The following is an 11,320-nucleotide window of genomic DNA, read 5'->3' as shown; positions in this document are numbered from 1 at the left end:
TACTATACACAGTATCAGACAAAAATAACAAGGAGGTGATGAATTAACTGTCTCTTTAACAAGCCTAAACGACAACGACAAGCTGATCTGTCCTGTATGCGCTGCTCTGCCCTCACTCCCGCACACACAGAAGCCCCTTTGGTGCGCTCACAAATGATCAGAAATCACAAAAATATTTAACTTCAACAACCATATTGCAACAATAATAAAAATTCAAAAAAGTAAAATTCACTTTCAGGACAAAAACATCGGCAGAAGTCTTTTCGTGAGCAGAAAGGAAATCCAAGGAGAGGGAGCAGCCGGGGCGGAGGTGGTAATGCGCTCTCTGAAGAGGTACCCCTAAACCAGAGGCTGTGAAAAAAGTCAGCTTTGCATCTTTTTCTAGACAAGTTAGTTCTCATCACATTTAAATCTTGCTGTGGTACCAAGAGAAACTGTATTTCCCACCACTATAATATAAGTCTGCTCTGGCACATTTTCCCCGAAAAAACTGTTTTCATCACAATTAAAACATGATGTGGTTGCTGACTGTGATTTGGTCATGCTTGTGACAGCCATTAATGTACCCCATGGAAATAGTCATTTAATTTCAATCTCAATCTCTTCAATACGAGCAAGCACAACATGGCTGCCAGCAGGGCACAACATGAATGAATGAAGCATTCGCACACGAAGACATAGTTCGCACATAGAGGCAAATTATGTTTGTAAACCGATTAAATTGCAAATAGAGGGGTTTATAAATCGAAATTTCACTGAAGTTTTCTCTGCATAGAATTTTTTAGGGTGCATATACACTAATACTATCTATCAATAAAGTACTATCTATCTATCTATCTATGTATCTATCTATCTATCTATCTATCTATCTATCTATCTATCTATCTATCTATCTATCTATCTATCTATCTCTATATCCATCCATCCATCCATCCATCCTATCACTCTACTCTACTCTACTCTACCAGGTAGAAGACCTGGACAGGATGGTTACCGAGATGGCTGGCTTCAAAAAGTAAGTCCACTGCACATGATATTTGGCATGCAGTGTTTCCCATAGATTGACGGTATGGCCCGAAACACATGGATTTGACGCTATATACATGTTTGCCCTCGCCCATAAACACCTTATAACGCATCTAATCTTCCAGAGAATAAGAAGACTGTGCATACGGAATCATTGATCTAATGCAATTTTATTTGTGGAGTACTTGAAAAATAACCAGAGCAAAGTACTTTACAGAATAACGAAAAGAAAGTACAGAGACTAAAAAGGACACAACCACCTAAAGTACAATTGAGACATAAAATAAAATCAAATAAATAAAAAATAGGCTGAAACACAATACAATAAGTTATTGTAGCTAACTTAATGACTTTTACTATAATTACAACCCACCGAATATTGTTTAGCTAAAAAAATCTAATAAATACTTTTTGAAAGTCTGAACACAAAGCTTTTCTCAACATGCACTGGGTGCTGCTGTTGGCCCTTCGCACATAAAAGCACTCACAGCTCAAATTGCCAAAAAAAAGTTTCTTTGTAGTTCAATCCAGTTTGTTCAGGACAGCAAATTGAGATGCAGCATCTCGTTTTCAAGGGGTCCTAACACAAATAAAGAAAAACATAAAACATACTTTCAAAAAACAGTCAAACACAAAAACACACTGCTCTACCACTTCCACAGCACACCACATCCCACCTGCTCACACACATTTACATAAACCACATAAAACTACATAAAACGAATACGACATCAGAAGCAACATAATACAACTTCAAAATCAAAAACAACTTGTTTGCAAGTTGAAAGTTAAATTAAATTTAAAGATAAAAAAATAAGTAATGGACTTAGAAGCAGGGAGATTATTCCAATCAGATTGGGCTATGAATTTGAATGACCTATGGCTTATTTCTTTATGATTTTTCTGTGCTGTAAAAATTGATAATTCATACATCTAAGATAATAGGGAGCTGTTAACTGAACTTAATGTTGCTTTAAGTACATGTAAATAAATACATTTAAAAAGACCCAGGAAAAGTGACGTCTCGACTTAGAATGAAGCCAAAACAGCCTGCTACATGACACAATGGTAAATTCTGAATGGGCACCTCAGGACAAATCTGCACAAAGAAATATATACAATGTTGAGAGGTTTGAGTAGTGTCTCGGTAAACAACAACCTAATTTAGTATGGGCAGTAACAATTGTGAAATTATTCTTTTTCTAACCAGAAACGAAAAACAATTAATTAATTTATAGAGAGAACCCAAACAGCTATACAATCCAAAGACCAAGTTAATTTAATTCATAAACTGGAGTTCCCTCATTTAAGTTAATATGTAACTCAGGTAAACATGATATACATAGTTGTAAACATAATTATTTTCCTTTTCATGTTTTATTTTGACCAATTTTTTGCAATAAAGGCAAAAGTTAATTTTTATGCACCGTCATGGATTTGCACCATGATGTTGCGGCGTCGTTGCTGGCCACCCTTCCACAAAGCTTTGGGGAAATTGGTAATGTATCTAATCATGGAACTGGTTACATATTATTGCAATGTATATCATTTTGATACATTTGTATCATTTAGCTAAGCAGGTTTTTTTGTACATGTACTATGCAGTGGTTTACAACTTCACTGTATCATACTGATGTTTTGGTTACCTCATGTAGCTATACAAAAACACCTATTAATATGATACATTGCAGGTTGCACACCCCTGCGAACTACAACCAAAATAATACTAATAAATAAATAATATATATTTAAAAGACTGGTGTGTAGAATGTTCATGTGTAATCTGTGCTCCACAGAGCTTACCTGGTGACTGGTCAGACATACAGTCGTAAAGTGGATGTTGACAGTCTGTCCAGCCTTGCCAGTTTGGGAGCCACTGTCCATAAAGTGAGTCTTTGAGAGGAATGTCTTCCCCTAGTGGTGTTTGTTTTTACTCTCGTTAGGTCTCTGAGCACAAAGTGGCTAAAACTTTTACCTGTTTTCTCACTGAAGATTTGTACCGACATCCGCCTGCTGGCCAACCTGAAGGAGATTGAGGAGCCTTTTGAGAAGGACCAGATTGGTACCAAAACCATAGCCAAATGAATCAATCACTTATTTGGACCTCAAACGCCACTATGACAAACTGCATCACCACCTCGCTTGCCCTTCAGGTTCTAGTGCCATGGCGTACAAGAGGAACCCAATGCGTGCTGAGCGGTGCTGTAGTCTTGCCCGACATTTGGTGGCGCTGATGGCCGACCCTTTGCAGACGGCTTCAGTGCAGTGGCTGGAGAGGACGCTGGATGACAGCGCCAACAGGTCAGACTTCCATGAGAAATGTCTAGCAATAGAAGCGACTTGTATGTGTTCCTATGTTCCTACTAGGGATGTTCCAATCAGGGTTTTATGATGCTGATTCCGATACCAATCATGCATGAGTGAGATCTGCCGATAACAATACCGATCATTTATGGCTATTGAGAGTTCAACAATATTTTAACAAATTCCTTATTTTATTTGATTAGATACGCCCGATTGTAGCTGAGATAGGCGCCAGCGCCCCCCGCGACCCCAAAAGGGAATAAGCGGTAGAAAATGGATGGATGGATGGATAGATACAATTGTTTGAGCATATAATGCTGTTCTTCTGTTCACCACTTTTGTTTTACATCTCTTTTTGAAATGGAGCTGTTCTGTGCCATTATGTTGGGATATGTGTAAATTGGCACGTGTCTACAGCTTACTTAGTTCTGTGTACATGTTTGAACTAGCAGTTAGAACTTGGAGTAGCTGTAAGGTCGTGAACAAAACAGATCGCTGAGAAGACAACTGGATTCCATCTTTTATTATTACATTAACACATGACACTCCAGACCATATGTTTGTTTTTGCTAGTCTGTTTTAAAACAAAAAATTAAACAGTATATAATCGACTTCTGTACATGTTGAGTTGGGGCAGACCACAGCAAGACATTTGCTTCATTCCGAGACTATTAAATTTAGTCCCTCCTCCACCACTAAAGTATAACTGACATTAAAGTAATGTACAGTAGGGATCAGTTCAGTGTTTACATGCGCTCCAATCCAAATGACTATCGGCATTAACCACCTGTCTTGATCGGAATAAAATTTTGATCCGAACGTGTGGCGGGGTCAGAATATTCTGAATGGCGTGTTTACATAAAGCATTTTTATTCCGGGTTGGCTTTTAATCCGATTAATTGTGTCCATGTGCACATAGCTAGTGTGTCACATGCTTACGTAAGATACTAAAAAATTCAGTTTATTTGCTGCCAGAAGTGACTTTTGTGAATTTATGTTAGCGACTCCACACTGTGTATGGAAATACACAATCAGTTTAATCCAGTAATCCTAGACGGCATCAGCATTGGAAGGCATTAATAAGCAATAGTGATAGCGTGTTTTTTTCTCTGAAATTCAGCTGACCGGTAAATACCGGTTGGAACCTCAAAGTAGTACACCTAAAAAGTTGTACATTTACATTTGGAGATCAACCAGCATCTTCTGGAAAATGTGCCTTAAAAGCCACAAACCATCAGTGAACAAGTGTGTTGTTTGTGCTTCTTTTTTAGTTTTTGTGTGATGCCACCACAGAAGTGTTAGAGTGACCACATAGCAAAAGTGCACTGGGAAAAGGAGCTCACTGCTACCAGAGAAGGCAAAGAGGAAAAGTGTAATGATAACCAATATTGGAAAGGAGCATGCATATAGTTGTTTAGTACAATTAATTATATTAATAGGGATGTGTTCATCGATCGGTCACCAATCAGTATCGGACGTGTTTCGTGAAATACATATTTATCTTTGCCGATTAATGCCAATCAAAAACGTTGCGCCACTATCACTAGAGGTCAAGGCTAAACATGTTGCATACCGAGGGAAAGCCAGGAGCAGGCATGCTAATAGCTAAGCTAACCGCTAGGCCAGGGGCGCTCACACTTTTTCTGCAGGTGAACTACTTTTCAATTGACCAAGTCGAGGAGATCTACCTCATTCCTATTTATAATTTATATTTATTTATTTATGAAAGAGACATTTTTGTTAACAAGTTAATGGTGTTTAATGATAATACAAGCATGTTTAACACACATAGATTCCTTTCTTTCATGAAGACAAGAATACAAGTTGGTGTATTTGATTCTGATGACTTGCATTGATTGGAATTAGACAGTGGTGCTGATAACGTCCGCATTTTCAAATGGAGGAAAAAAAAAGTCCTTTCTGTCCAATACCACATGAAAGTGGTTGGATTTGGCATCTCATTTGTCCAACTTGCATACTCGTTTTTAAACACTTTGTTATGAGAGTTGCATATGTGTGTGGCCCTTTAATGTCTGGCAGCAGGTGAGTGACGTCAGTCAGTGTGCGGGTGGGCAAGCAAGTGAGAAAGCGGTCGCTGAGGGCGGGGGAGAAATACATTGGCATCAATCTCCGTAGCTTGCTAGCTTGTGCACACTAGCTTTCTGACACTCTTATTTTGTTAGCACAGGCAGGATGAAACAGGTCTTTTATGGTGAAGACAGGAACTGTGCAGTCGGTCTTTAGAGTTTTGACAGTAGGTACGGAGTCTCTAGAAATAAAATGTGTTTCTCCGTGTCCGCCCTGTTAGTGATTTTTTTCTTAAATATGAGCTCGCTGCAGCCAGCGTCATCTCACAAGATCCTCGGGTGCCGAGAATGTCAAACAACTGACGAAAGTGAAGTCTTGGTATGATTGATGATTGCTCATTTTTATGTATATTTTTTAATGCCTGGCTTGAGATCGACTGACACACCATCCGAGATCGACCAGTCGATCACGATCGACGTAATGCCCACCCCTGCGCTAGGCTAACATTACACAACGGCAAGAAATAAGTGCTTGGTAAATGTTAAAGAGGTGTAGATGGAACCACGTTACAGCAGAAAATGAGCAGAAAAAAATAAGTAGATTAAGAAGAATTTAGGGAAAGGATAATATAACCGCAATTATTGTTGTGTCAGTAGTGTTGCATCACAGTCAGTACATGATATGCAAGAGGAGGGCAGATATATCCATAAAATGGTAATATAAATAAAAAGGGGAATCTCCGTTTATGCTCAGTACTAAAGTGATTCGGTTGTTATTTTTATTTTCTGAAAATATAATTTTGTTTTTTGTTAATGTTTACAAACCCTGGAGAATAATTCCCCGGGCACAGGAGGACTTTGAAGGCAAGTAATCATGTTTTGATTAAGAAGGTGTATTTACTAAAAGACAAATAATATTTTGTTGATATTGTTAAACTGCCAATAGCGCTCAGCATAAATATATTGAAAAATGTACAATAAATACATGATTGTATTGGCCAATCTCACCCATGGATGATCAGTATTGGAATCGGCAGCTTAAAACCCTGAGTAGAACAGCCCTAGATATTAATCAATTGATAAAGCAGGTGTTAGACTTTATTCTAGTTTTATTGGACAGTGTTTAACTGCCCGTCTCTACCTTTCTGGCAAAAACTTGGAGAACATATTGTTTCACTGTTTCCGTATTACTTTTGAGTTTGGCTAATATTCATCCTCTAATGCAGTGATTCCCAAACTATGGTGGCGCACAGGCTCTATCTTGTAGCATGTCAAAGAATCACTTTGTTAAAGGCCTACTGAAACCCACTACTACCGACCACGCAGTCTGATGGTTTTATATATCAATGATGAAATCGTAACATTGCAATACATGCCAATACGACCGGTTTAGTTTACTAAATTGCAATTTTAAATTTCCCGCGAAGTATCCTGTTGAAAACGTCGCGGAATGATGACGCGTGCGCGTGACGTCACCGGTTGGAGAGGACATGTTCTTCCAGAACCGCTCACGGCTAAAAGTCGTTTCTTTTCATCGCATAATTACACAGTATTTCTGGACATCTGTGTTGCTGAATCTTTTGCAATTTGTTCAATTAATAATGGAGAAGTCAAAGAAGAAAGATGTAGGTGGGAAGCAGTGTATTGCAGCTGCCTTTAGCAACACAAACACAGCCGATGTTTCCTTATTTACATTCCCGAAGGTGAAGCTTTACTATGGAACAGAGCGGTCAAGCGAACATGGTTCTCGACCACATGTCAACCGGCAGGTTTCGGTGAGAACATTGTGGTAATAAGTCGGCTCTTACCGTAGACATGAGCGGAACTTGCGTCCTGCAGCTGCGGACTCTCTTACCTCCTCCCACCATAGACACTGGCGGTCACCACACCCGTGGCCACACCTCTCCGACTTTCAGGTCTCATATAATCTCACTAAAACACTAGTAACACAATAAGCAGATAAGGGATTTTCCAGAATTATCCTCGTAAATGTGTCTAAAAACATCTGAATCGCTCCCACTGCCCTCGCATTTTTTTTTTTTCTCTAGTCCTTCACTCTCACTATCCTCATCCACAAATCTTTTATCCTCGCTCAAATTAATGGGGAAATTGTCACTTTCTTGGTCCGAATCGCTCTCGCTGCTGGTGGCTATGATTGTAAACAATGTGAGGAGCTCTACAACCCTGACGTCACGCGCACATCGTCTGCTACTTCCGGTACAGGCAAGGCTTTTTTATTAGCGATCAAAAGTTGCAAACTTTATCGTCGATGTTCTCTACTAAATCCTTTCAGCAAAAATATGGAAATATCGCAAAATGATCAAGTATGACACATAGAATGGACCTGCTATCCCCGTTTAAATAAGAAAATCTAATTTCAGTAGGCCTTTAAAGTACAGTGTTTTATTTTCCTAAATTTAAAAAGTGTTACTCTTCATACTGTGTGTAATGTTACAGTGGCCAAAATAATTAAATATATATTTGTTAATCAACACATATGCCCTGTTTTCAATGAATAATTGGGTCATGGTGTTGTTTTATAAGGCAAACATTGAATCTTTCATCCGTTATGTCATCTCCACATAATTTGGAAATCTGTTTGTCAAACTCAAAACCCAACTTTAAAATCTTATCAAAAGGGCTGGTAAAATAATTGGCTTGCAACCCCCTTGTTCCCTTCAAGAAATATTCAACAAGTCCGTGAGGAAACAGGGTCTTAAAATCACCCGTAACCCAGACCACATACTTCATAGGAAAATTGTGTTGATGCCAAACGGTAAATGGTACAGAACAGCAACATACAAACTCAACTGGTATAGATTTTCCTTTCTTCCACTGGCAATGAAAGCACTTAACAGAAAAGTACTGTAATAACTGGATGCAATAATGAGTGCAATATTGGGATAGTGCAATACGGGGGGAGTGTAATGTATGATCTCATAAATAACTGATATACCTTCGCACTGTTCAGTTGTCACTGTATTATCAGATGAACTGTATGTCCTATATGTCTTGAAGTCCAAGACAGATTTCTCCTCAGAGACAATAAAGCTAATTATTATTATTATTATTACTATTACTATGCTAGTGTATTTTAATGTTGGTCATTATGGTGGTACTTGGAGAGCAAAATTTGAGAAGCACTGATCTAATACGTAGGAGGATCTCTCTGCCGGAGTCCTTCCTCACCGCTGACATCATCTTGAGCACTCTGCAGAACATCACCGAAGGTCTAGTGGTCTACCCCAAAGTCATAGAAAGGCACATCCGCCATGAGCTGCCCTTCATGGCCACAGAGAACATCATCATGGCCATGGTGCAGGCCGGAGGCAACAGACAGGTACTGCGTCATGGACAATGCGTATTGTGCAGAGAAACCTTGTTCTTCACGCGCTAGTTCTTCACAGGACTGCCATGAGAAGATTCGCGTCCTCTCCCAGGAGGCGGCCGCTGTGGTCAAGCAGGAGGGTGGTGACAACGACCTGCTGGCAAGAGTCCAGGCGGACCCTTACTTTGCTCCCATTTTGGAACAACTGGACGCCCTGCTCGACCCCAAGACCTTTATCGGACGTGCTCCCCAGCAGGTGAACCACAACTTCTTTCATTCTGTGACCCATATCGTCCACTCTCCATCATGATGGTTTTCCTCAGGTGGCCAGATTCCTGTCAGAAGAGGTGCGCCCTCTGCTGGAGCCTTACAACTCCAAAATGGATGTCAAGATGGAGCTTGAGCTCTAACACACTAGAACACACACAGGCCGTCTCTCAAGTACTTCCATCAGTACACTTCAATATGTATAATATGTTCACTGTGTACTTACTTCCTGACTTACCGGAAACGGCGATTGCAATATCCAAACGCTCGACTTAGTCCCGCCCCTTCTGCTAAGTAGGCAAGATAGAGATGATCAAAGGTGGTAAGGGTCCAAAGCGGCACACTCAACATTTGGTGTTTTTAGTGCACTAACCAGGTACTGACAGCACACTCAGAAGCCTAAGTATGGAAGTACAGTGCACAAATTGAGAGACGGTAACCAACCATTAAATTAGAAATATAGTGAAAACAACTTTTTAAACTGTAATAGAAAAAAATCATGAATTAGTTCTCTGTTTTGTTGAAGCCTGTGACAACATTATGTAATAATGTAATACATTTTTACCTCATTATTTCATAATTGTACACATTACGTAATACCCTTTTTTTTTGCCATACCCTTTTTCATAATGCGGGTGCTGCACTTTAAAAAAACAAAATAAAATGAACAATTTAGTCCACTGTGTTAGAAACCATTAAAACTGATGCCTTAGTTATGAAAATGTCACAGCAAGGCCTAAAATATTTAGATTTTCATCACATTTTTGACAAACAACAATCAATTTGGTCATTGATAGAAGAAAACTAATGTTTCTGTTTCATATTTGCATTAGAGGTTTTATTTTTAGTATCGTGTATAGTATATAATGTTATCATAACATAATATATATTGCATGAGTGTATGCCCGTCAACATTTTAGTTCAATGGTCATTTTAATTTCTGTAATAAATCATTAGTATAACTTTTGTTTATGGCTTGCAACCACATTCTCCATTATTATCAGTAAAGCTAAATTGAATGTATTTGATCAATGAAACTTCCTATTGGATTGTGGAACTGTGGACCAGGTCTATACTCTCGGCAGAGTCCTTGAGGGTGCATGGGAGTTTGCCCAACCAGTCTACATGTTCTTTGTGGACTTGGAAAAGGCATTTGACCATGTCCCTCAGGAAGTCCTGTGGGGAGTGCTCAGAGAGTATGGGGTATCAGACTGTCTTATTGTGGCGGTTCGCTCCCCACACGATCAGTGTCAGAGCTTAGTCCGCATTGCCAGCAGTAAGTCAGACCCGTTTCCAGTGAGGGTTGACTCCGCCAAGGCTGCCCTTTGTCACAGATTCTGTTCATAACTTTTATGGACAGAATTTCTAGGCGCAGTCAAGACGTTGAAGGGATCCAGTTTGGTGGCTGCAGGATTAGGTCTCTGCTTTTTGCAGGTGATGTTGTCCTGATTGCTTCATCTGGCCAGGATCTTCAGCTCTCACTGAATCGGTTCGCAGCAGAGTGTAAAGCGAACAGGGTGAAAATCCACATCTCCGAGTCCATGGTTCTCGCCCGGGAAAGCGTGGAGTGCCATTGTCGGGTTGGGGAGGAAACCCTGCCCCAAGTGGAGGAGTTTAAGTACCTCGGAGTCTTGTTTACAAGTGAGGGAAGAGCGGATCGTGAGATCGACAGGCGGATCGGTGCGGCGTCTTTAGTAATGCGGACGCTGTATTGATCCGTTGTGGTGAAGAAGGAGCTGAGCCGGAAGGCAAAGCTCTCAATTTACCGATTGATCTACGTTCCCATCCTCACCTATGGTCATGAGCTTTGGGTTATGACCGAAAGAACAAGAACACGAGTATAAGAGGCCGAAATGAGTTTCCTCCGTTGGATGGCGGGGCCCTCCCTTAGAGATAGGGTGAGAAGCTCTGCCATCCGGGAGAAGCTCAAAGTAAAGCCGCTGCTCTTCCACATCGAGAGGAGCCAGATGAGGTGGTTCGGGCATCTGGTCAGGATGTCACCCAAACGCCATGGGGAAGACCCAGCACACGTTGGGTAGACTATGTCTCCCGGATGGCCTGGGAACGCCTCGGGATCCTCTGGGAAGAGCTGGACAAAGTGGCTGGGGAGAGGAAAATCTAGGCTTCCCTGTTTAGGCTGTTACCCCCCTGAGCCGACCTCTGTAAGCGGAAGATAGATGGACGGATGGATATTACAAAATGTAGTGTTATTACATAATGAGGTGACAATGTATTACATTATATAATGTGTTCTTACATTGCCTCTTTTGCCACCTGACTTTTAAAAAAAACATAAAATCAGGAATGATTTTTCATGTTAAAATTAGATCCACCAACAAACTACAATAAATGATACTACTGATTGGAA

At 40.2% G+C, this 11,320-nt stretch overlaps 1 protein-coding gene across 1 annotated transcript in view; it reads left to right on the top strand.

Moving 5' to 3' along the window:
* The window catches only part of adsl (adenylosuccinate lyase), a 30,301-nt gene extending 18,981 nt beyond the window's left edge, over nucleotides 1–11,320 (top strand). The window contains exons 6-12 of the mRNA XM_061885142.1: nucleotides 969–1,015; nucleotides 2,823–2,913; nucleotides 3,019–3,088; nucleotides 3,180–3,327; nucleotides 8,517–8,697; nucleotides 8,765–8,941; nucleotides 9,009–11,320. Of these exons, the coding sequence (XP_061741126.1) occupies nucleotides 969–1,015; nucleotides 2,823–2,913; nucleotides 3,019–3,088; nucleotides 3,180–3,327; nucleotides 8,517–8,697; nucleotides 8,765–8,941; nucleotides 9,009–9,095 (801 nt within the window). The 3' untranslated portion in view covers nucleotides 9,096–11,320. The remainder of the gene's footprint in view (nucleotides 1–968; nucleotides 1,016–2,822; nucleotides 2,914–3,018; nucleotides 3,089–3,179; nucleotides 3,328–8,516; nucleotides 8,698–8,764; nucleotides 8,942–9,008) is intronic.

Source organism: Nerophis ophidion, linkage group LG23, assembly GCF_033978795.1.
Source record: "Nerophis ophidion isolate RoL-2023_Sa linkage group LG23, RoL_Noph_v1.0, whole genome shotgun sequence".
In the NCBI taxonomy this organism is placed as follows: domain Eukaryota; kingdom Metazoa; phylum Chordata; class Actinopteri; order Syngnathiformes; family Syngnathidae; genus Nerophis; species Nerophis ophidion.
This window is presented reverse-complemented; position numbering and strand designations above follow the sequence as displayed.